The 27153-nt window shown below is 36.1% G+C and overlaps 1 protein-coding gene across 1 annotated transcript; it reads left to right on the top strand.

The window, feature by feature from the left end:
• The first annotated feature begins 234 nt into the window (after positions 1–234).
• On the top strand, positions 235–26223 carry LOC132557337 (E3 ubiquitin-protein ligase SHPRH-like). The gene is made up of 32 exons (XM_060221823.1): positions 235–759; positions 951–1161; positions 1332–1559; positions 1819–1897; positions 2905–3058; positions 3321–4658; positions 4967–5074; positions 5241–5367; positions 5709–5788; positions 6273–6317; positions 6692–6770; positions 7213–7376; positions 7765–7872; positions 8341–8406; positions 10720–10802; positions 10996–11122; positions 11753–11929; positions 12241–12348; positions 14175–14323; positions 14661–14834; positions 15012–15080; positions 15438–15556; positions 15913–15983; positions 16869–17012; positions 17855–17956; positions 18511–18582; positions 18921–19115; positions 19556–19648; positions 20010–20093; positions 20720–20898; positions 21602–21947; positions 22266–26223. The coding sequence occupies exons 1-32, from the start codon at positions 235–237 to the stop codon at positions 23307–23309; spliced, it is 6648 nt and encodes a 2215-aa protein (XP_060077806.1). The 3' UTR covers positions 23310–26223.
• Positions 26224–27153: the final 930 nt, after the last annotated feature.

Raw genomic sequence — 27153 nt, 5'->3', positions numbered from 1 at the left:
CAGTGCAATACAGGTGGCAGCACATTGCCTGTATGTCTATATCAATTATATGATTTAAGAATTAAAAGTAGAATTATGGCAATCTCAACCTGTTTATAAAGAACACATCATTGTTCAGTAGTTATAACTGTTGCCAATCTTCAGAGTCAACTTATAATGCTGAAAAACATTTTTATTTCTATTTTGAGGTACATTGTAAACCTACTTTGGAATTTGGGCGATATATTGAAAGCAATGGGTAGGAGGAAGCAAGGCGCCCCTCAGCGGGCATCAGCAGAGAAGCGGAGATGTTTGGAGTGGAACATGCTTGAAGGTGTAAATCCAGAAGGATCCCTGGTTGTGTTGGATGATAATGACCCTTCCATTCTGAATGAAGCACATCAGGTTCAAGGTTCACCCAAGAGGAATGTGATTGAGGCAGACAGCACACAACAGTCACAGTTTTCAACACAGCAAATGCAAGACATGTTTGAAGACAACCTGAAATATTGTTCCTACTCTGTCAGGGTGATGTCATCTTCACCATTTCAGGAGAATGAGTGGCACACAATGTTAGGTGTTTTCAGTATTAAGTTGTTACCTTGCTTGACAAGAGATCGGGAGGTGGAGGACTGTTTGCAGAGTGATACAGAGATCTGGCTTTATGTCAGTGAAGTGGAAAGCAAAAGTATGCTGTATTTTGAAAAGAAAGAGAATGATGACATGTCCAAGTCCAGGTTGTTGAAATTTTGGTGTGTGGAAATAGATATTCCCACTGAGGTACATATATACAATGTATATCGATATTTTAATCATAGTCAAAGGAATTAAAAATTCTTTAAACGTTTATGACAAAATCAGTATGTAGCCTGCATATATCTTCAACATTTTACACAAAAGCAGTAATGAATCGAGTACTTGTTTATGACAAAATCAGATCTGTGATGTAAAAACTGCTTTCTGTTATGCAGGTACTTGCAGTTTTTGACAATTACAATACAAAGATGGCTGTTGTGATAATTAGTCACTATGATCACACAACATTAAGATTTGATCTGACCATTCATGCTAGAGAGGCCTTGCTATATAAACCTAAATTCCCAAGTGAGCATGTCAGAATGAAGAAACAAAACATTCTTCTGAGGATTATCATGTCCCACTTCTATGGACTAACTCCACGTGGTAAGTTTTTTATTATACATGTTTAGAATTTATTTATACCCTGTGACACTCTGAACTGATTTTATTCTGATGTTATATTTATTAGAGTTATTATTATATAACGTATAACTGGAAATATCTTAATATTTTCCCAATATTCTTACTAAAAGCTCAAAGTTATTTTTACTTAGTTTTTGACCAAGAAATCAGCTCAAAGAAGCATGATATTGAGGCCCTGTACACTGCTATCAAGGCAACACATGACAAGGAGGAGATAACTGCTGGTATTGAGGTGCAGCATCCAAGCCTCATACCCCACTTGAGGCCTTATCAGAGAAAAGGCGTGTCCTGGATGCTGTCTAGAGAGGGGCTCAAGGTTGAAAAAAATCAACCCACAGACAGTCTACTTGCTAATACAGGTCAGTCAAAAGATATGGTCGTAAAACTAACTCTCTCAAGTTATCAGAGTAAAATGGAGCAATAGACTTTACAACCATAGGTAAAGATCCGAGATGTGTAGTGTGATGATCAATTACTCCAGGCAGTGATTGCTTATCAGGAAGCTGAGAAACCCAGAAGTTTAAGTGAACTTGGACGCTGTTGAAATATTGATAAACAAGTACATTTTAATGAAACTTCCACTTTGTTTGTGAAATGTGTCTATTTATAATCTTACAGAGGTGCCCATCCACATGTTGTATGAGGAAGTCAAGACACTAGGTGGCAACACTTTATACTACAACAAGTACTTGGGAAGGTAACTTACAGACACAATATCTGACTAGACATTTAGTGCTGGCATACTATGTATTAAGTGTCATCAAGTCTTTTTTAATAATTTCTATATAAAACATTAGTTTTCACTGCTGTGGCAGAAGTATAATGTTATTTCAGTTACATTCAGTGTGTATGCATAAAGAGAAATTATCACTATAAAATTATATAGTCCTGGCACTTTCTCCCACTCTTCACATGCGCAATCCTGCATTTGCTTGGAAATAAAGATAGCTTACACACATAAAAGTCTTGCCATCACATTATTTATTGTAACTGTGTCGTTAATGGTGTCGTCAATTTTTATCCACACTTCACAGGTCATACATGATGATGCAATGTATGCAGTTGATAACAAAAAGTTCAGTATTTTGTGATCGGAAAGTATGGGAGAAACTCAAATAATCACCTTTGTGTGATTTGTGAACTGTATTATCTGAACTTAAGAGTAACATTCTTTAAGTTAAGCAATGATAGAAAAATATAACCTTTCATTACAACAGTTGTGAAAAAATAATTTGAACTTATACTGATCACTCTTGTTGGTCCGGATGTAAGAGTTCAGGGGGATGTATTGTAAGAAGAAACTATAGTGCCCAGGGAAAACCCATGTGGTCAGGCAGGTGACCCTTCCCTTTTCACATCCCTTCAGGGAAAAAATCCCAGATGGCTAGATGAAAGGCAAGTGTGTTACCACTGCGCCACTGGACCATCCAAACGATAGTATAGCATTGTGTGAAAGCCCATTGATAATCTTTAAATTATATTACCATGGTGTCTAACACTATATTCTTTTCTAAATTCTATTATTCTTTGAATGAAAATGTGGAAAGATAGATTAATGGAAGAATTATTTATGATAGGTAGACCCTGTTGTGTTGGCACCAGTTGTGCCATCTGCAGTTAGACTCCATGTTAAGTTTTGATTGATTTGAACTTGCAACATAATACAGCTAGCTATTTTGGTCCTTGGTACTGAATTTATCATAGTTTGACTATGGAGCGTCAGGAGAGATTGGTGATTCCTCCAGGTGGAATCCTTGCAGATGAGATGGGACTTGGCAAGACAGTGGAGGTACTTGCCTGTATTTTGTTGCATAGAAGTCCTGTTATTGAGCAGCCTCCCAGACTCCCAACACTGAAGGTTGGTACTCTTGATCCTTATCGTACACTTCCTGTTGTGATCTTTTTTATCCTATCAATATCTAGGCAAGGAGATACAAGTATCCACCATTGAAAGCACAAAGGAGGCATCACACACTGTGGTTGTACTTCCAGAATGTGTTTAACTTCCCATATTTAGTTTGAAAGAAGTTTTAAAGCTTTGCTGACAATTTTTCTGCTCACTTTTATAGACTTCTTAGTCATATCATTAAGCTGATGGTCAGTTCTGTTATTTTTTTCAGGAGATGAACATCGACATGGATGGAAGTCAGAGGCATGTTCATGTCAAACATGTTCATGTCAAAGTTAACAATAGTGATAAATCACTTAAAATAGTTCCAGAAGTAGAAGTTGTAAATGGAGTTGACTCACTAAAAGAAAGTGAATGTGTTGTAAACGACATAATTACAACACCAGAAAATGAAGAATCTGAAGATATTGGTAGTCAGGGCAAGGTAAAAGTTGAAGGAAACAAGACTCTAACCACTGAAGTAGTGAACTCAGCATGTGATGGACATGTTGTCGAATCCAATGCTGAAGACTGTGTCAAGTCAGATCCATGTGATAATGTTGGAAAGGTTGAGGACGAAGGTCAGTCCAGAGGTGAAAGTCACGGCCCAACAGACAAAGCTGATAGCTGTGATAACACACCAAACAATACACACAGGAAAATTTCTACTGTCTGTGGAAATGGAGAGGATGCTTCCACAAACTTGATCAAGAATGTAGATATCAAAGAAAAAGACCTGGGTTTGAGCTTAAGTAGTTCAGAAGCTAGAAGTTATAAGGAATCTATCACTCAGGATACGGGTCTTCTTCAAAATGTGGCCGATGTAGATGAGACTAGATCCTTGGTTAATGAAGGAATCTGTGATATTTCAGGTGGCAGTGTTGATAACATAGAGACGAGAAGAGATGTAGGTCAGGCAATGGATGGTCCTGTAGCTTCAACTTGCAGTGAGTTAGTTAAAACTGCAGATAGTCCTCAGTTGGAAGCTGGTAGCCGGTCAACAAGAAAAACGGTGAAAAAGCGTAGACGTAAGAAATGGACATTGAAGAAAAAGTCTCGTCGTTTATCACACTGTAGCCATGTAGATGTGGAGGATAGTGATATTGAGGATGGAGCTGATGGAGTTGTGACAGGGAATATTGAGACAGTCGCTCTTTGTAACAAAGAGGAACCTGAAAAACAGAAAACTGAAAAATGTAAAAAACAGAAAGGAAAATCAAAGAAGATTAAGCCTGTGCCATCAGTTGAAGTGAAACTTGATGACATGACAAACAGAAGTGAAGGCAAGAAAATGAGTAAGCCCAAGAAAGGGTCCATACCATCTCGTTTTGTCGAGGTGGTGGAGGAATCTTCCTTCAAGCCTAAATACCAGTTCTTTGGCTCCACTCCAATAAGGCGGAAGCACTTCTTTGAATGTATCTGTGGAGCAACAACTGCAACATCAGGTAAAAAGCGACACTCTGTCCAGTGTGTGGATTGTGGACTACAGCAGCATGCAGAATGTGTCCACTACAACCTTGACGATCCTTTCAGGGGCAACTTCCGCTGTCCTCATTGTCATGTCTCGTCTGTGAGTACCTAAAACATATATTGTGTTAGGCAAAGCAAAATCTATTTCTGAAAATTTCCCTTCTCCATTTTCTAACTTCAAACAAAAAAAGAACCTTGGAATATGAGGTCATAATGAGTTTTGATTTTTTGCATTGCTATCACTCTATGCGGAAAAAAATATGTATTTTTCATTTTTAAAATCATTAGTGTTGTCTTCAAATTGATTATCGACTTTACATAGAAGATACATTGATATGGATAATGAAGTAATGAAATAATATGTTTCTCCACCTGATACTCTAATTATAAATATTGTTGCTTAAACAGTCACCCATCAAGTCTGGTGCCACACTTATTATCTCCCCTTCGTCCATCTGTCACCAGTGGGTAGATGAAATTCTGAAGCACATCCGCAGCCAGTCACTCAAAGTGTTTGTGAGTAACCCAACCTTTCTTCAAGTATACTGAATGGTTGATATTTTTGAAACCAAAATTTCTCGTTGTTTATATGTAATTCAGCACATCTTATAAATATATTGGATGTTGATATTGTGAAACTGTCACAAAATGTATTTTTAGTAATCAGTCATATCTTCTGTAGGTGTACACTGGGGTGAATAAGCTTGGATTTATACAGCCCCGGACTCTTGCCCAGCAGGACATTGTCATCACTACCTATGAAACTCTGCGAAAGGAGATTGACTATGTAGACCTTCCTCATTCAAACAGTTAGCAGTCTATGTTGTTTCTCTTGGATGATATGTGTTCTTGAATTTAAGTCCTTCTCTTCATGACTTTCATGATTTACTAATTACATACAAGTGATTTTTAATAATTGGAGCGGGTCGTTGTCTGACATGTAGGAATTTCATATTTAGTATAGGTTATTGTATGTATTGCATATGCAAAGCCTCGGGATTCAACTTTGACATATTAGCCTGATATTGCCCGATTAATTTAATGTTGATGCCACTGTATGTGTTTTTAATTCTTTTTCTTTTGTTTATTTACTAGGTGATGGTATTATTTAAAGTGTTTTTATTCCGGTCTGATTTGTTTTCTTGCTCAGGTGATACAACAAGAGCATTCCGTAACCCAAAGCGCTTCATGGCCATACCAAGTCCCTTGACAGCAGTGGAATGGTGGAGAGTATGTAACAAGTATACTATAATTAACATAGCGATAGATTATTCTGTAAATTTGGATATGTGGAATTTGGTTTGATTTTTTCTTAACTTAGTCCTTGCTGGTGACAAAATGAAGTGTAACAATGTATAATGTTAATGGTATTGTTGTGTAGACCATATTCTGGATAGATTTTTTCTATACTCGACTATCATTCAGTGGTTTTTCCAAAAATATAAGATGGGCTTAATTTTTATCAATGTATTTGAGGAATATGTGTTATTTTTTTCTAAGTATTTTTTATCTGATATTTTTAGTGGTCTTGATAATATCTAGTTTGAAACAGAAGCTTGTAAATCATATCCTGAATTGAATATAAAAGATTAACCAACTGTCAACATCCAGTGTCAGAATTTAATTGACAATTGCCAAGATAATGAAAACACAAGAGAGACTGCTGTATTGGTGTATAGCTGTATCATGCTTGCCATGTTGTAAATCTTTGTAGGTTTGTTTGGATGAGGCTCAGATGGTAGAAGTTACAACAAGTAAGGTAAGTAGTGTTTTTGCTCTGGCTGTTACACATTAACCATTTATTATATATATATCTGACAATAACCCCATGCCTGGTGATGAACCTACCCATATGCATTGCTGTTCCATATGATTACTTACTCAATACCATTTCATTGTCCTGTAATGACTTAAAAGTAAGGTGTTGGTCTTCTGGACTTATTAAGGATACCAGAATAAATGCTGATATATGTGTGTGTGTGATAAAATTTCTGTGATACACTGTCAAAAAATGCACTCCACATGGAAAGAATGTTTTGTAAATGTACTATGCTGCCTGTAAGATTCCTTCTGTCACTCCCTTAATGTTGCCGGTGTATCAATAGTAAAATGTGATCCTGCCTTAAATTTCAGACTGCTGAGATGGCGCTACGTTTGAGTGCAGTTAACAGGTGGTGTGTTACTGGTACCCCCATACAGAAAAGTGTCTCAGGTATGGAAACTCATCACTAATCCCTTGACCAACAACCCTTCTCATGTTAAAAAAGTCCAAATGGGAACAGCGCGACATATAATGTTGCAAAGTTCTTATTTCTTTTACAATGTTTGGTTATATCCCTATTAGGTTTGTGTGTCATGATGCAAAAATGTTATGTTTAACAACATAGAATAATATAATATGTTTGGATCAAATGACCAGTTATTATATGAACAATGTCAAGGTAATTTTGGTCCCAAATGACATGAAGTTTTCCACAATAAATTATTGGTGTGTACTATTTGCATTGTTCACTATCTTTTTAGTCTGTACGTCATTTTTAAGTTTCTTTGTGTTAAATGTTTTATACTTGGACATAACACCTGATATAAGCTTCATATTGAAATCAGAGATCACCTAAGTTATTGTCAGTGTATATCTGGTAATTGATTTACAGATGTGTATGGGCTGCTGTTGTTCCTTGGATTGGATCCTTATTGGGTGAAGCATTGGTGGACGACCCTGTTGTATAACCCTTTCTGTCAGGGTGACCCTCAACCTCTTCACAACGTCCTCTCCAGTGTTCTCTGGCGTAATGCCAAAAAAGATGTGATTGATCAGGTAAGAGAAACTATTAAAGGATTAAGTCAGCTTCTTGGATAATTTGTATGTGAACAATGAAGTTTCTGGTTCAGCTATAGCTGTTCAAACTTGTCTTAACTGTCAAGCTTTTAAGTGTTTCCTATCTAACCTGTCAAACTTTTGTTCAGGTATCTAGATGAATACACCAAACCTGTAGACTGTCCTCATTTTAATCAGAAAAATAGAATCTTTAATATCTTCAGTGGTAGGTAAAAATGTCTCAACATGATGGTAAAGATTATTAATGTCCTGCAGCCCAGCATGATGAAAGTAAAACCATTGTGTTTCAGATTATCAGGTTTGGATGAGTGTTACTGTAAATTTAAGTTAATAGATGCTTGATCAGATATTGACCTATTACTTTCAGATCAATATTCCTGATCAATCAGAACATGTTCATTGGTTGACTTTTTCACCAGTGGAGGACCATTTCTACAGGCGTCAGTATAAAGACTGTGCCTCAGCGGCTAGACGGGTATCTATAACATATCAGTCTTCACCTAGATAAGGGCTTCATGGTTGTACAAATGAAGGAGGAAATAAATTAACTTTATTTATAGATATTATAAAAGGACACAATCACTTTTTAGCAACTTATTCAAATGATAAATTTGTATACACTCAACAAATGCTATGAAAGCAACTGCAATTAGCAAGCATAATTTAGTGCATTGAATTTAGTGTAAAAAACACTAAAAAAAGATTACCACTAAACTTTGTATATTTGATGGAGGAACAACTAAGATTGATTCTTTAATAAAATGTTGATAACTCCTTACAGTAGTGTCACAAAAGACCTAACCTTGAATCGTTGGTTGAGCATTTCATAAATTATCATAAAGATAAGCTAAAGATAAGGTGGCATGGTGTTTTGTAGTATTACAGAATTCAAAAGTTTTCTGTGATAAGGATATGAGTTTATCATACACATTTGATGTTTCAGAGTTACAGCAAATGGACAGATCTGAGCACAAAGTTGAGCAGTTTAGATAGACATACAGTTAGTCAGGTATGTATGTAACCATACTGTTGGTAAGGCATGTATATAGCCATACTGTTAGTCAGGTATGTACATAGCCATACTGTTAGTCAGGTATGTATTTAACCATACTGTTCGTCAGGTATGTATATAAGCATACTGTAAGTCAGTTATGTATATAACCATACTGTTAGTCAGGTATGTATGTAACCATACTGTTAGTCAGGTATGTATGTAACCATACTGTTAGTCAGGTATGTATGTAACCATACTGTTAGTCAGGTATGTATATAACCATACTGTTAGTCAGTTATGTATATAGACATACTGTTAGTCAGGTATGTATATAACCATACTGTTAGTCAGGTATGTATATAACCATACTGTTAGTCAGGTATGTATATAGCCATACTGTTAGTCAGGTATGTATATAACCATACTGTTAGTCAGGTATGTATATAGCCATACTGTTAGTCAGGTATGTATATAACCATACTGTTAGTCAGGTATGTATATAACCATACTGTTAGTCAGGTATGTATATAAACATACTGTTAGTCAGGTATGTATATAACCATACTGTTAGTCAGGTATGTATATAGACATACTGTTAGTCAGGTATGTATGTAGCCATACTGTTAGGTATGTATATAGCCATACTGTTAGTCAGGTATGTATGTAACCATACTGTTAGTCAGGTATGTATGTAACCATACTGTTCCTCAGGTATGTATATAAACATACTGTTAGTCAGTTATGTATATAACCATACTGTTAGTCAGGTATGTATGTAACCATACTGTTAGTCAGGTATGTATGTAACCATACTGTTAGTCAGGTATGTATGTAACCATACTGTTAGTCAGGTATGTATATAACCATACTGTTAGTCAGGTATGTATGTAACCATACTGTTAGTCAGGTATGTATAGTTTGATTTCTGTATCAGATACAGTACAGTACTACAAAACAACTTTGATCCTGGTAAAATTTGCTGATATGAAATCAATAGAACAGAATCTTGTTCATTACCACACATCTGAAATGGTTCGTTCAAAGCCAACTTGTTGAATTATCTGTGTATGTGTAAGTTCAGGACAAGGTCAAAGTTTGTTCTCCATTTCTCTTAACCTACGGTAGCCAATTTCATGTGTTAAGTACCATTTAAAGTTGCACAAATATTCACAGACCTTTGATGTTTTGCCTCTATTTAGTCTGATCTCTGCCAGAATGTTTTGGTGTTTTGCCTCTATTTAGTCTGATCTCTGCCAGAATGTTTTGGTGTTTTGCCTCTATTTAGTCTGATCTCTGCCAGAATGTTTTGGTGTTTTGCCTCTATTTAGTCTGATCTCTGCCAGAATGTTTTGGTGTTTTGCCTCTATTTAGTCTGATCTCTGCCAGAATGTTTTGGTGTTTTGCCTCTATTTAGTCTGATCTCTGCCAGAATGTTTTGATGTTTTGCCTCTATTTAGTCTGATCTCTGCCAGAATGTTTTGATGTTTTGCCTCTATTTAGTCTGATCTCTGCCAGAATGTTTTGGTGTTTTGCCTCTATTTAGTCTGATCTCTGCCAGAATGTTTTGATGTTTTGCCTCTATTTAGTCTGATCTCTGCCAGAATGTTTTGTTTTTCTGAGGAAGCCACAGACATTACAGTGTTGTTGGGCAAGATATGCTACCCCAATCACTCTGGATAGCATGTGATAGGCCTCCTGTTTTATGTTCAGCTACTTCAAGTAGACCTTGCCTCAAAAAAGTTCTGTCTGTCCTTGGGGTTTTATACCCAGAAAACAAATTATTAATGCATTAAGTTTGCTTGGAATTTGGGTAGTATGACGGTTTTGTTATGTATGACAGTGCCTGTCATATGATGTCAAAAATCTCTTGTGGTTTATCTTCCAGTTATAATTTGATTTTATTGGTTGAGAAGCTAAGAGTACATGTCAACTTATCAGCCTCAACTAGTGGGAATTTCCCATTAGAAACCATGGAAAGGCCACTAGCTCGAGCCCCAGCACGGACAGGATGTGTTTCATAACTCCTACTCATTAAACATTTGATGGCAAGGATAAAAGCACCTGATTTGTTGTTGTCTTGGAGATAAAGATCCAAGATTGTTGTTTTCTTAGGAGTTGAAGGTGGGTTAATGTAGAAGCTGAGAGAACAGGTCACCATGCTAGTTTTAGTTAATGGGCATTTCCTTATAGTCAAGTTGTAGTGTGTCCAGCTTAAGACTGAAATGTTGCTAGTTCAAGTACAGCTGAGACAGGGTTTTTTCATTACTCCATCCTATGACACTGATGATAATTATATTAAAATATTTTATGTCTGGAATTAACTTTCAGCTACTGTCACCATTGCTAAAGCTTCGTCAAGCCTGCTGCCATCCCCAGGCTGTCCGTGGTGAATTTATCCCTTTGCAAAAAAAGTGAGTCATGCTCCAAAACCATAGAATCTTCAGTCTTTTGGCTATATAGATATACCTATAAACTGCTGGACAGTAACAGGAGTTTACAATTTTTATGTTCACCATATCAATAATTGTAATTTCATAGTACAATGACTTTGTGTTTTTCATATGTTTCTTTTTCTTGTTGGTATTTGACCTTGGTGTTTTCCAGTACCATGACGATGGATGAATTATTGGAATCCTTAATCAAGAAGGCACAGACAGAATGTGAAGAATCTCACCGTCAACTAGTCGCAGCTATCAATGGAACAGCTGGTCTCCACATTATAAAAGAAGAGGTACCGTGGAACTATTAAAGAGCAGAATTATGTCTAAGGGTGAAATCTCAGATCTCTCAGCCTTTGAAACATTGTCAATATACAAGAAGTTTCTTTTGAGAGAGAGCTCTTTACAGATATAAATGTATTGCAAAAGCAAGGGGAAGTGGGGATCTTCTTTAACTTTTATTTGTTATGGTAAATGGTGATGTAAGTTAAGGTTTGGCACATTTCATTATAAATACATGACAGTTTATATATATTAAAGGTCTATAATCAGTTTGTATGGTAGCACTACGTTTGATACAGTAACAGTTTCTTAGCTATCCTGCCGGAAAGATACGGATGTAATGCAGCATTCATATGTCAAGCATCACTTCCATTCATCTACTTTGAATATCAAAAAGACTTTGGGTCGTGATATTGACCTGTTACATGGCGGCGCTATCAAGATTGTTTAAATCAATGACCTTGATCAATGAAGTCACTTCCAGGATCCTAAGTGGCCAAGGTACAAATATAATATATAATCTACTGGAATGCTAAGGTAGTATGTGTAGTGTTCACAATGTTGACCTAGATAAACTTTCAAACCTAAGAAAGGTTATAGTTTATATAATAGAAGATTAAAACATTTCTGTAATGTTGCAGTATTCTGAGGCAGTAGACATGTACCGTGAGGTGTTATGGTCAGTGGAGGAACACAAAGATTACCTTAGGACAGACAAATTACAGCTGTTACATACTCTCTACAACCTCCATGAGATCCTGTCCCTTAAACCAGAGGGTGTAGCCCCTACACTCAGGGACGGCCTTCTAAAACAACAGGTAGGTTCAGCTGAAGACAATTTCAGCTTGTAGTTAACAACTTAAGAAATTATTTCTCAATCAACTAGTAATTAATTCACAATTTTGTGTGTTGGTACAATCATTAGTGCACTGTCACAATAAGCAGATGGAGAAAAAACCTTCTGTACATCTGCCATGTCAAAGAAGAATTATTTATAAGAGTTATTTCACAAATTAGACGAAATAAATAAGTCTGTTGTTATCAATTATATTGTCCATAACAAAATTAGTTCTCAGCAAATTTTATCACTGTAAAATAAAACAGAACAATCAACTTGTCCTATTTGCAGGCAGATGAAATGAGAAAAAATTACATGTTAAAGGCTGAAGCTAAAGTAACATCAAGCCAAAGTTCACTGACCCCTACACAGCAGAACATGGCTCAGTTCCGAGCTGAGGTAAGTTTACTTCAATCAGCCACTGATTAACTACTGTTCAGTGGAGCATCGCTCAGTTCCATACTAAGGTAAGTTTATGTACAGTCAAAGCTCACTGATTGACTACTGTTCAGTGGAGCATCGCTCAGTTCCATACTTAGGTAAGTTTATATACAGTCAAAGCTCACTGATTGACTACTGTTCAGTGGAGCATCGCTCAGTTCCATACTAAGGTAAGTTTATGTACAGTCAAAGCTCACTGATTGACTACTGTTCAGTGGAGCATCGCTCAGTTCCATACTAAGGTAAGTTTATGTACAGTCAAAGCTCACTGATTGACTGCTGTTCAGTGGAGCATCGCTCAGTTCCATACTAAGGTAAGTTTATGTACAGTCAAAGCTCACTGATTGACTGCTGTTCAGTGGAGCATCGCTCAGTTCCATACTGAGGTTGACTCAAAGTTCACTGATTGACTGCTGTTCAGTGGAGCATCGCTCAGTTCCATACTGAGGTAAGTTTATGTACAGTCAAAGCTCACTGATTGACTGCTGTTCAGTGGAGCATCGCTCAGTTCCATACTGAGGTAAGTTTATGTACAGTCAAAGCTCACTGATTGACTACTGTTCAGTGGAGCATCGCTCAGTTCCATACTAAGGTAAGTTTATGTACAGTCAAAGCTCACTGATTGACTGCTGTTCAGTGGAGCATCGCTCAGTTCCATACTGAGGTAAGTTTATGTACAGTCAAAGCTCACTGATTGACTGCTGTTCAGTGGAGCATCGCTCAGTTCCATACTAAGGTAAGTTTATGTACAGTCAAAGCTCACTGATTGACTGCTGTTCAGTGGAGCATCGCTCAGTTCCATACTGAGGTAAGTTTATGTACAGTCAAAGCTCACTGATTGATTAATGTTCAGTGGAGCATCGCTTAGTTCCATACTGAGGTAAGTTTATTTACAGTCAGCCACTGATTGACTACTGTTCAGTGGAGCATCGCTTAGTTCCATACTGAGGTAAGTTTATTTACAGTCAGCCTCTGATTGACTACTGTTCAGTGGAGCATTGCTCTGTTCCATACTGAAGTAAGTTTATATACAGTCAAAGCTCACTGATTGACTGCTGTTCAGTGGAGCATCGCTCAGATCTATACTGAAGTAAGTTTATATACAGGCAGCCACTGATTGACTGCTGTTCAGTGGAGCATCGCTCAGTTCCATACTGAGGTAAGTTTATATACAGTCAAAGCTCACTGATTGACTGCTGTTCAGTGGAGCATCGCTCAGTTCCATACTGAGGTAAGTTTATGTACAGTCAAAGCTCACTGATTGACTGCTGTTCAGTGGAGCATCGCTCAGTTCCATACTGAAGTGAGTTTATATACAGTCAGCCGCTGATTGACTGCTATTCAGTGGAGCATCGCTCAGTTCCATACTGAGGTAAGCTTATTTACAGTCAAAGCTCACTGATTGAACCTGTGTTGACAAAGTATTGCTCATTTGCTGAATTAGGAAAGTATATCATTGACTCCTACTCAGAAGAGCACAACTAAGTTCTAGTTTGTAATGGTGTTATTGTTGTCTATATGTTTTAATGAGATTTAATGATAAAACACGGCAGGTTGTCTGTTGCCAAAATTTTCTGAATCCACCTGTAAAATCCCTTTGCTCTTTAAATAAACAAGTTTAAACTTATTGTGTGTAATGAAATTTTTCTTAGTTGAAAAATGGTTGAAGAATAAATATATCCCACATAGCATAATTCTTTTTGACAATATTTAAATCCAAATTTATCTACATGTAGTCTATATTTGGTTGTACACAAAAACAGTTGTTGTATTGCTTTCTTCAGCTTTCTGATGGACTGGAGTGGTGGCTAGAGGTAATCAAATTTGCAGAGGAAAGACAGACAGATGAAATCCTTGTGGAAATGGTGAAGAGTGAACTGATGAGAGACTATGTTGACAACCATATCAATCCACATGTATCCATGGCCCGCCTGTAAGTTTCTGAAATCCATTTGTGTTCATAGTCCTAACGTAAGTCATACAAACCCTTATTGTGAGTTGCATGGTTGTAAATCTGTAATCTGCCTGTGTCCATGACACATTTTCGACATATCTGTAAGTCACATGTATCTATGGCCCATTTGTAAGTCATACTTTAGAAACCCATTCAGTAGCTCTCTACAACCCACGTGTTGAAAATAGAATGATTTGCTGTGTGTCTCCGAAGACAAATACGCTTTTATTTTTATCAGTTGAAATGGTATTGTGTATACCAGATTCTGCTTAAGTTGTGAAGGAGACATAAGTTGTAAACATCTATGAATTGACAGTTTCCATGGTTCCCGAGGGCTAGAGCTAACCATACATGGCAAACTGGTGGCCTTGGAATCTGCACATGAGAAATTGCTACAAGGGATTGGGAAGTTGTGTGAACCAGTGACACAGGACATATTGAACCAGTCTGTAGAGTGCTGCCTTAGACCAGTGGGACAGGTTCCTAAAACGTACAGTTCTTTATCTAGTCCTTACCCTGTTGTAACTGCTGTGTACAAGCAAACAGCTGAAAACATGTGACATTGTAATGTTAATAAAAAAAATTAAATAGTTGATGAATGGAGAAATTTAGCTTTTATGTGATGATGAAAGTTAATGAAGTTCTTCTTCCTATTTATCCTTTACAGCTGTGAGCTCTGCCTTGTTGACAAGCTTTTTGAGGAATATGAATCCAAGTTATTTTCCTTCACACAGAAGTGAGTAGATCATACAGCATGTTTTGACTGATGATTGACTAGTTGATACAGTTCTAATATCTAAATCAATAACTTAATGCTAATTAAATTTATTACCAAGCATGTAATTAATTGGTTTTTATAATTTTAGAAATTGTCCTTGGTCGATTCCTTAGGACAGATTTATTCAATGCTCTTTTGTTACATTATAGCTATTGGAGTGTGTGGTTTCTTCTTTGATATAATAGGGTCTTCGTTTTGTTTTTTTAAGTTTGTTAGGTTTTTGTTGTTGTCTTTTCTAAACAGCCTTTTAATTCAGAAGTTGAATCTATGGTCCTAACATTGATACGTAGCAGTAACCATCTATGTGTGTTACAGACCTGTGGCTACAGTAGAGGGGGATCACACCAATACCACACGGCGACAGGGAACCTGGGCCGACAGTGAACTAGAAAAATCACTCAAGGTCATCTTGAGCTTTGCTAAGCTCTACAGAGGTACGCAAGGCTAGTGTTGTAACTCTGTTAGGCTTTACAGACCCTAACTGGCCCTATATCATTTATCTATCTTGCCTTAGAGATTTCACCTGACCCTAATGAAGTTCTCTGTTACAGCAAAGGAATTAACTTTCTTTGATATGGAGCATTCTTGGACCATGAAATTCAGAGTTGGGATAGAGGGATAACAATGGCCTTTTTAAATGTATCTCATTTAAGATATGCAGCTATAAAGCCAGGTGAAGGTAGATTTCTTCCCTGTCTAGTTGGGATAGTTTTTACTTTCACTAGATACTATGTTACCACAATACACTGAATTCTGAGAAATAACTGATTAATGTATGTTGTTCCCATAGTTGGCCACTACCTGATAGAGTTTGGAACCACCCATATCAAACTCATGGATTCTTTAAAGAAGGAGTTCAAGGTAAGCTGTAATGTTCTTATATAGATGTCACAAAACCTGTGTTACTCTATAGGTCAGAAGTACTGATATCACAAAACCTGTGTTACTCTATAGGTCAGAAATACTGATATCACAAAACCTTTCTTACTCTATAGGTCAGCAATACTGATGTCACAAAACCTTTCTTACTCTATAGGTCAGCAATACTGATGTCACAAAACCTGTGTTACTGTATAGGTCAGCAATACTGATGTCACAAAACCTGTGTTACTGTATAGGTCAGCAATACTGATGTCACAAAACCTGTGTTACTGTATAGGTCAGCAATTCTGATGTCACAAAACCTGTGTTACTGTATAGGTCAGCAATTCTGATGTCACAAAACCTGTGTTACTGTATAGGTCAGAAATACTGATATCACAAAACCTGTATTACTATATAGGTCAGATATACTGATGTCACAAAACCTATGTTACTATATAGGTCAGAAATACTGATATCACAAAACCTGTGTTACTATAAGGTCAGAAATACTGATATTACAAAACCTGTGTTACTATGTAGGTCAGCAAAAATGATTTCACAAAACCTGTGTTACTATATAGGTCAGCAATAATGATTTCACAAACTTCTGATACAACAGTTAAACAATTCTGATAAAACATGGCATCAATATAAAAGTACCATATGAAGATGTGCTATTAACTTTTGTCCCAAAGATTTGGTTGCAATGGAAATTGGTAACTGTAAACAGGTTTTATTGTTAATGGACAATACTCCTTGGTCATTCAACAGAATTTATTTTTTGTGTATGGTACTGGTATAGCTAATTAAAACCAATGAAGTAGAAATCAAGTTCAGTAATGTTTATTTCTCAGTCTTAAAAAATGACGTGTGTCGATTCAGAATCTGAGGTCAGTCTGGATGTCCAAGCATGAGCAGTTCCAGGCTCTGGATGAACTGGACATGGCCACCACCAGATTGAGGCTGCGACTTCCTGACGAAGATGTTCCCACTGCCACACAGCTCCATGTCTTAGAACCTGCAGAGGTCAGCAAACCTATCTACCTGTTATTATGCATTGTACTGGAAGAGAGATTTCTTCTCTAAACTTGAAATTATCTCTTTATTTTCATGTTTCTATTGCCATTTAGATGTTAAAACAACTGTTTCCAAAACATAACGATTCATTTGTAAGAATATTCATCCATCAGCACTTTCTTCTTCTCAAGACAACTGAAGTATCACTTGATAAACTTGTCAATCATTAGTCACCGTATGATATAAAATAAACTGAGTTAACAGTTGATGAAGTACATGTATGGCCATAACTAATATGTGTTTATGCTTTCTGCATTATGACTCCAGATATGACCAGATTCTGAAGAAACTGTGTTGATAGATATAATGCCAGAGTTTAAATTTGAAGCTCAGCAGAAGTATGCAAATAATTATCGACTTTCTGATTTATCCATAGCTACAATGAAACAATCGATGTAATCTGACTAGATTTTGGTAAATTTAGTCAATGAACAATAGACATAGTTTTCATGGCAGGAAACTGAAATTTGTGTGATGGTTTAAAATGTTATTATTGGCGAAAGAATGGCAATATCCATACAATTCAAAATTTTACATGCCTCCGGTAAATCTATCAATATGAAGTACGGTATGTACTACATGTTAGCCATGTTTTGGAAATAATTTTATTTTACTGAAATAGTGTATAAATGATTTCCATTTAGAGTATATCTTACAAGATAGATCTATGCTACATTGCCTGAGATTTCATGTATTGTTCTGTGAGGCTCTCATGGTGTGAGTGTATTTGAAGCAATTATTGCATTCACAATGTACAGCAGTACTGTTATTCTAAATTCTATTTTTTACAGCTTGAACAGCAGAAGATAAAACTACGCACAGAAAAAATTGTTGCGAAGAATGAGCTGCGCAAGAAAATTGGTCAGCTGTTCTACCTGAAGAACTTGTCAAAAGTAAAAAGTTACCTTTTTTTATCAAGCATATATCTTTTATATTTTAAAACAAAACCAAAGTTTATGATGTTTTCTGCAGCCTGCTAGTAGTAATCTTTGTGATTATAAGACAGATGAAATTAAGAAAATGATTGACAGCTATCTTGGATTTCAGCATTGAAAATTTGCAATAGCAATTTCTTGAGATGTAGCCAATTGATCTTTCTCCAAGTTTATATGTAGGTTCCCTCTGGCCACTAGTTGTGCCCTTTTGATTTTGGGACTGATCAGAGAAACAAATTGCTCATAGGCAACCATCTGAGGTTTTGACAATTCAAGATTATCATCGCTATCGCCAAGAAAAAATTTCTGATTTCATATAATTAAGAGGAAGAATGGAAGAAGGAAAGAGAAGAACTTTAACTTAAAAAATTAAGACCAAAGAATATTTGGCAACAAGTTCCTTGTGAGATATCTTTTTTTAAATATCTATATAGGTTTCATTAGATGTTGAAATATGTGTCAATACATCTTTTATGACATACGATGTTTAAATAAGCATGTTTGTATCTCAGAATCAGGTTGACAATGAGGGTGGAGTAAACCCTGAGCCTTGTCCCATCTGTCAACGTGAACTCGGTGTAGAGGTAAGTCATCTAGCACTGTATCTAAAGTCATTTTTACCATAAAACACTTAAGCTTCCTCAGAATGTTAACAACCATAAAGTATGGAATAAGTTAATAAGGTTAATGTTTGAATAAAACAAATCTGGCTTACTCACAAACTTTATTTTGTCATATTGATGATCATTTCAAAAAATAAGAAAATATTTGATGTTTAAGACATTATTCTATACATCAAGTATTACTGAAAATTCTTAGTTATAAAAGTTTTTTTGTTCGCAATTCTCTTTTCTATGTTATCCATGATGTGCAGTTTTGAAATATTTTCATGAGATGATAATACATGTTTTTATGTTCCCAGTGGAGTGTGGTCCAGTGTGGTCATTGCTACTGTATAGAGTGTATCCGTGTCATGGTCATCCAGTACAGCTTCGGTACCAACAACCGCCGCCTCAAATGTGCTGTATGTCGGCAGCTCAACTTCATCAGTGACATCTCATATGTCAGCACCAAGGTTACACCTGTTAATGACGGCTTAGAAGGTGTCAGAGTTAAGGTGAGAACTGTAAAACTCCTTATTTCGAGGTCGTGTTAACTCGACCAGTAGACCAGGTGAAGATTTGATGTGTCTTGCTCTGTACCTATGGCAGTGTGTGTGTATGTATCTCACAAAATTGAGATCACTGATCGTCCTGTACTGTTATTTAATTGCTGTGCCTCCAGCATGTTGTTCAGTGAGGTAGCCACCAGATTATATAATAAGACAACACCTCAAAATTATCCTGGCTGTTCATGGGATGACAGACCCAGCAAACTAACAAGCCTTTTTGTACATGTATTAAAACTATAGCATGATATCTTTATTCATTTGTCAGAACTTCAACATATTCCTACCTGATTCCAGTCACTATGTATCATTTCCTGCAACCTTTCCTCAAAGCAATTTGTTTTCTTTATTTGTGTCAATACTTAAACTATATTTTCTGTTAATTTCAGGGAAGTTACTCCATCAAGATAGAGGCTGTTGTGCGATGTATGCTGGGTATACAAAAGAATGACCCTGCAGCCAAGGTCCTGGTGTTCTCCAGTGTAAGTAATACCTTGTCAGTATTGATAACCCTACAGACATATCCTGGTGTTCTTTTGTATAAGTAATGCCCTGTCTGTATTAATGACCCTACAGACAAGGTCCAGGTACTGCCCAGTGTAAGTCATATCTTACCAGTACATGTAGTGCTAATGACCCCATTCAATATATAAGGTATTGATGTAAGCCTGTTACAAATAACTTGTATTGCTGAACCATTTCAGTGTTAGGCAACCTCTCTTACCACTGACGGACACTGTAATCCTCCTGCTATGATTAATGACAGATTGATACAATTCAATTACCATATTATGCAATTGAAATCGAAGTAGTTTGTTAATGGTGAGGTTTTGTTTGCTGCAGTGGAAGAGCGTTCTTGGAATCATAGCTGAGGCATTGGACGAGAACAATATCACACACCGCACTCTATACACAGGGAAATTCCAGGTAATTATCTTCTGTCCTCATAACAAGAGAGGTACAGTGTTTTCACTTTTTCAACACAATCCAATTACTTTGGGTTGGGATGGGGTTGGGGAAGGACATATATTTTCGCCTGAATTTGTCACTACGTCACATTCTATCATGTTGAGTCATGTGTAGAGATTCTAATTGAACTGTATGCAAGGGTCAATTCTGAGTAAATCTTGGATGTGTTTGTGTATGTGGGTTTCATGGTCAAGATCACTGTTACAATTCATAGAAATCAATTTGTCAGATATTGAAACTTATACCTGTGGGATACAGAGACATCAATGTCATTTTCTTCTTATATATTATGCAGAGGAAAGATTTTGTTTTGTTAAACCTTGAAAGTGGTGACACATTTTTATATTAAGGTGTCATGTCAGTACTGTAAGATAAGCCATGTTTAGAGCTTGATAACTTTGTCAAGCAATAACTCATGTAAAAGAGAAGTTGATTAAGGCTAAAGGTTACAGACACTTCTAGTAACTGATTAACTCCTGCATGTTAACCTTGTCAATTTTTACAATAAGTCCTAACTTCCTCTTAGTTTTCTCTCTTAGGTACATTACTGCTGTTGGTAGTTAAATATTACTTTGTTAACACAGAACCAGCTGACATCATTCCGGGAAGAAAAAGATGTGATGGCCCTTCTTCTCCCTATTCAGTCGGGTTCCAATGGACTTAACCTTATAGAGGCCACCTATGTCCTCCTGGTTGAACCAATCCTTAACCCTGCACAGGAACTACAGGCCATCGGGCGAGTCCATCGCATAGGTCAGACAAGGTAAATGTCATGGGTCAAGGTCAATTCGATATCTGACCAGGCTTAACGAGGGTTAATTCCATTCCATAGCAACTTTTGGATCCAGTTTTGATATTTTCATGTTCGGCATGTATTCTCTGTTTGGCCCTACAAACACTTTCTTAACATTAAGTCTGACAACCTTTCCCACCAACCCTGCATCAGCTATTTTGATATTCCAAAATCAGGCTGTTTCTTCAGTGCATATAACTTCCAATGAATGATGGTGTGAATAAAAAATGTAAATATACACTTCATTTGGTTTTGACTCTTTTCATGAATACAACAGTGCTCGGACAGAGCATTTTGAATAACATTGAAACTATTCGGAAAAAGTTGAATGTAAAAATATACATAGAAATGAAGTTACAAAGTCCTTGGGGTGTTGAAAATGGTACAGTGTGTCCATGTATTTAAAATTGCTGAAATGCAACATATTTCTGTCTTGAGTGTCTTAACATGTATGTTGGTTTCAGTACTATAGGACCAGGAAAGCACTGGAAAATTCTTATCATGCTATTACAAAGCAAACATGGTATTTAGATGTATAAATAATCTTCTCAGCATTCTATTCAAAATCCAAATTTGTTTTAATTATTTATTTGTCTTAATAGCACCAATTTGCTTAGAAGCTTGTGAATTAAATTATTTCATGTTTAATACGGTTTTGTTTTATATTTCCTAGAAAAACTGAAGTCCATCGATTTTTAATCCGTGGAACTATTGAGGAAAAGATATACTCAATGATCAAAACAATTGAAGATGTGCCGTCAAGTCATAATACCGAGGAGAATATTCTGACCGTTGGACATTTAACATCACTCTTACATGAGGATGAGGTGGACAGAGGACAAGGTCACTTGACTGACAATGGAGAAAGCCAGGAATTGCCAGAAGAAGATGAGATTGGAACAGTTGAAGTTGCAAGTCAGTCTGTGGAAGACACAGGTACGACAAATGTTCAAGGGAACAGAGAACAGATTCAGATTGATGACATAACAGTGGAAGCAACTTCTCATGAGGAGGAAATAGCAAGGGGAGTAACTGTCCAGAATAATAACGTATCAAGGGGAGTAACTGTCCAGAATAATAACATATCAAGGGGAGTAACTGTCCAGAATAATAACGTATCAAGGGGAGTAACTATCCAGAATAATAAAGTATCAAGGGGAGTAACTGTCCAGAATAATAACATATCAAGGGGAGTAACTGTCCAGAATGACACCACATCAAGGGGAGTAACTGCCCAGAATGACACCACATCAAGGGGAGTAACTGCCCAGAATGACACCACATCAAGGGAAGTAACTGCCCAGAATGACACCACACCAATGGAAATAACTGCCCAGGATGATGATACATCAGAAGTGTGTGTGATTGAAGACTCGCCATCAGAGCAGGAATGTGTGCTGAGCTCAGAGGAGGAATTCACCAAATCAGAAGTCATGTACTATGAACCATATAGTCAGCAAAACAGTAGTGAAGATCGACCAACCAATGAACCTGTTATAATTGATGAGGACAGTTGTGAACCAATCAACATAACTATAACAAACCCTGGAGATGTTCCTAGCTGTGATGTGATAGACGTGGATACTGATGCTGTTGAAGAGACCATGGTAGTGGACGATGACTGGAAATCCCAAATTGTAGACCTGACTTCCATTGAAGAATCGTCTGTATCATTTACTGATCCAAAAACTATCCCACAAGATAATCAACAAGGACAGAAAATCCTGCGAGTAGATACACAGGCTGTAGTGGATCTAACATCAGATGATGAGGATATAGGATCACTGGGAGACTTACAAGTGGGGGAAGTTCTGTGTGCAGGTATTGGTGGAGACTCCTTAGTAAATCCACCATATGGTTCTTGTGAAACCTCTGGTAATGATTCACAGGCAAATCTAGATAAAAAGCCTTACCCTGGGTCAAAGGCAGTGCTAAGTGACAAATCTCAAGCTTGTTCTCAGACAAATCCAGATGATGCAAATCTTAATTTGAAGACAGAACCAAGTGATGAGCCACAGCTTGGTTCTGAGACACAACCAGATAAAGATCCAATTCTTAATTCAGAGGTGAGTCCATGTGACAAGTCACCAGATGATTTTCAGACAAATAATGATCCACATCCTAATTCAGAGGCAGGACTTTGCAATAATTCACAATCTGGTTTTCAGAAAAATCCAGATAAAGGTCCACATCTTAATTCAAAGGCAAGTCCTCATGATGAGTTGCAAGATGGTTTTCGGACAGATCCAGATGATTCACCTTCGAATGCAGAGGCAGGCCCTAGTGACAAGTTTCAACCTGGTTCTCAGACAAGTCTCACTGGAGATTCAATGACTGGAATATTGACAGATCCCTGTGAAACCTACAAACTGGAACACTGACAGGTCCTAATGAAGATCTGCACAATCATTCACAAGCAAAATTCCAAATGAGGACTCATAAGCTGGTTAAAAGAAAGATCAGAGTGAAGATTTATCAGCTCAGGTTTACACTGGTTCATTTGATTTGATTGTTGTTGACAGATGGAACACGGTGAAACACAGAAAATTATACTGAAGATGCATGGATACTGCAAGAAATCTAAAGCACATATGAAGCTAGGGAAACAGCTACATTTAAACAGGTACATAATGTTACTAGGAAGTAATCTGAAACACTGACAATAATCATGGAGACTTTTGGACCACCTGTCACATGGATTCTGTTACCATGAAACAGTCTGATTAATATTAAAATTAATACTTTTACATGAAGACAGTCTGAGACACACAGGTACTGTAACCATGTAAACAGATAATCTTGAGTACAGACAATGTCAGTAGTCATTTAGATATTATAGCACTGCTGTCTTAGACTGTTCATGGTACTTTTCAAAATGACTTATGACAGATGACCAATTTTTGTCTGGAAATTGATAGAATGTGTTAAAAGTTAAGTAATGTTATATGGTTGTTATGTTTTGGTCTTTGTTAATGATTTATGGCATTGTTTGATTATGTTATATGATATGAGTGCATTTCTCCAGTGCTGAATTTTTAGCCCACCATCATTAGACAGTAGGCTGTTTAAATCACACATTGTCCTAGGTCCATCCACAAGCAATTCTTGTTGTCGCCTTTTCTTGAGAAGTACTGGAGGTATATTTTCAAACTTAATATGTAGATTTGACTGTTGGAAAAAAAATGTTGTCCCATGTTACGCCCATTTATTTTGTGCACTTTCAAGAAAACATACCAGTAATGAGCGACTGTTGACCACATTGGATTTTTATTTTTTTAAGTTTGTTATGGCTATTTCTTTAGAAGTAAAGCAAGGATATTTCTCAAATTTAAAGTCAAGGTCCCTCATTGTGCTCATTCAGGTCCGAGTCCGATTAGTGAAACATAATGGCTGATAGGTGGCCATCTTGAATTTTGACTTGAAGATTTTTTTTGCTTTTTCTTCTGTAATACTGGAAAGATTTTTCTCAAATTTGATCTGTTTGTTCCTCTTGGTCCCAAGTTGTGTCCATTCAATTTGTTCTCAACTTAAGAAACCATAATGACTGACTGGAGACCAGTTTGGATTTTGACACTCAAAATTTGTTATTGCTATTTCTCTTTAAATCCTAGTTCAATCTTTCATAGATTTCATAGATGTAGGATTCCCTTGTTATCAAATGATTAAAAGGAAAAGGAGAAAACAGGGAAAAGTTGAGAAAAGACCAGTCTTACTAAAAACCACTTATGATCATTCAATTGGTGGGTGCCAAGATTCATCTAGGATTTTTTTTTCTGTTTTTGTAATAGTATGTTAGAACTGCAAACATTTCAATGCCTCTAGTTGTTGTATATATATGTATACATATATATATATACACCCATATGTCACTATTATCATATATTATGATATTCAGAATCCCCTTGATCACAGACCCATATGTTCATATAGGGCTCTGACTGTACCTTCATGTTAAAGCATTTGTACTTGATATATCTGCCAGTTTCTCTCTTGATATATTGTGTAGCAAACCATTGAATTCCTTTGTTTCAGTGAATGAAATTTTTAGAGCATCAGTACAATCAATACCATGTTCATAAATCTGTGATTTATTTAAGAAAGTTGAAGGAATTTTGGTATTTATAGCAATATTAGATTTACTCTGTGATCAACGAAATTATCTGTGATAATACAACTTTTGTGTAATTTACATTGAAATCTTTTACAAAACGTGTATAAATGTCCTTCTTAAGAGTGATGATGGTTTTTGTAGTATTTTGTAACCATAGATATAATTCATTTATTATTATCATTATTCTATTTTTTGAATGTCACTCAAGTCAATCAGGTAATTAAACAGTTGTGATTGTCTTTTTTCTCTCATTGTGTTCTGCTTGTTGAAATGTCCTATTTTGGTCTTCTCAAAACTAACTGATGGCACTGTGTTGTGATCATCAGCTTATGTTGAGGGTCAGAAATAATATTTAAGGACATGGTAATGATTACAGAATATCTGTTAGGGATCAAAAGGTTAATCTCTTTAACTTCTTAATCCTTCTACACAGTTGGTGGGATTATAGTAAGTTTCAGCATCCCTGAACCAAGGGGACTCCACATTTTTTAATTGGTCTGTTTTATTGGTCACCCAGTACAGTAAATATGGATTATTTATATTTGAACTGAAAAAAAAAGAAATCATATTTTGGATATAGAGGCTGGGTTCAAGAAGGACCATTATAAAATTGTTTAATTCAATGATTTGTCCAATCTAAGCTTATACTTGTTTTTACTCCAATGTACTACTCTATACTGAATTTAAAGGAAGGATCAATTAGCTATATAAGCCAATTGTTGTTAAGGAATTCCTGTAGTGCTCAGTTTTTGAATTTGATTGGATGGCATTGATTAATCATAGACATTCATATGAAATTTTTTTATCAGAATTAGAATTATAAATAAGATAGAGTTTCAGTGCATTAGTGGAGAAGGGCTCAATTTGGTTCGTCTTTTTAGGACTTACACATAGGAGCCAAATCATTTCAAAACTAATCTCAATCTTTATGGAAACTTACCATTTCACTAAAAATTATCTTTGGTCTGCTTTCTGATAATGCTAAACCCTTATCTGTACACATATAACTATTTTTGTTTAATCTCTTTTGAGACATTTTGGGAGCAATTTCATAATGGTAAAATTTCCTTACCAGACACACAATCTATACCTGTTATTGTGTTATGTTGACAAGAATGTCAATGAACTAAAGTTGTTGTTGTAGTCCTAGTTGTTATAATAAAATATACATTCTTTCGTATAAAGTCTTTATGCTTATTTATCAATACATTGTATGTGTAAATGGATATTCTAACTTCTCATGATACTTAAATATGGAAATCATGTACACATGATACTGTACCAAACATGTTCAGGTTCTAGTAGATGTACATGGATTGTTGGATCTGTACCCTATATATTAGGATTCCAGTAGGAATACATGGATAATTGTCTTCCAAACATATTCAGGTTCTAGTGGGTGTTTATGTGATATTTTGTATCCTAAATGTTCAGGTTCTAGTAGGAGTTTATGTGATATTTTGTATCCTAAATGTTCAGGTTCTAGTAGGAGTTTATGTGATATTTTGTATCCTAAATGTTCAGGTTCTAGTAGGTGTTTATGTGATATTTTGTATCCTAAATGTTCAGGTTCTAGTAGGAGTTTGTGTGATATTTTGTATCCTAAATGTTAAGGTTCTAGTAGGTTTGTGATATTTTGTATCCTAAATGTTCAGGTTCTAGTAGGAGTTTATGTGATATTTTGTATCCTAAATGTTAAGGTTCTAGTAGGAGTTTATGTGATATTTTATATCCTAAATGTTAAGGTTCTAGTAGGAGTTTATGTGATATTTTGTATCCTAAATGTTCAGGTTCTAGTAGGAGTTTATGTGATATTTTGTTTCCTAAATGTTAAGGTTCTAGTAGGAGTTTATGTGATATTTTATATCCTAAATGTTAAGGTTCTAGTAGGAGTTTATGTGATATTTTGTATCCTAAATGTTAAGGTTCTAGTAGGAGTTTATGTGATATTTTGTATCCTAAATGTTAAGGTTCTAGTAGGTTTATGTGATATTTTGTATCCTAAATGTTCAGGTTCTAGTAGGAGTTTATGTGATATTTTGTATCCTAAATGTTAAGGTTCTAGTTTATGTGATATTTTGTTTAAATGTTCAGATATTTTATATCCTAAATGT

This window comes from Ylistrum balloti, unplaced genomic scaffold (genome assembly GCF_031769215.1).
Source record: "Ylistrum balloti isolate Yb309-2 unplaced genomic scaffold, AGI_CSIRO_Ybal_v1 Utg370660, whole genome shotgun sequence".
NCBI lineage: Eukaryota > Metazoa > Mollusca > Bivalvia > Pectinida > Pectinidae > Ylistrum > Ylistrum balloti.
Note: the sequence above shows the minus strand (reverse complement) of the source record. Positions and strands in the feature narration are given on the sequence as shown.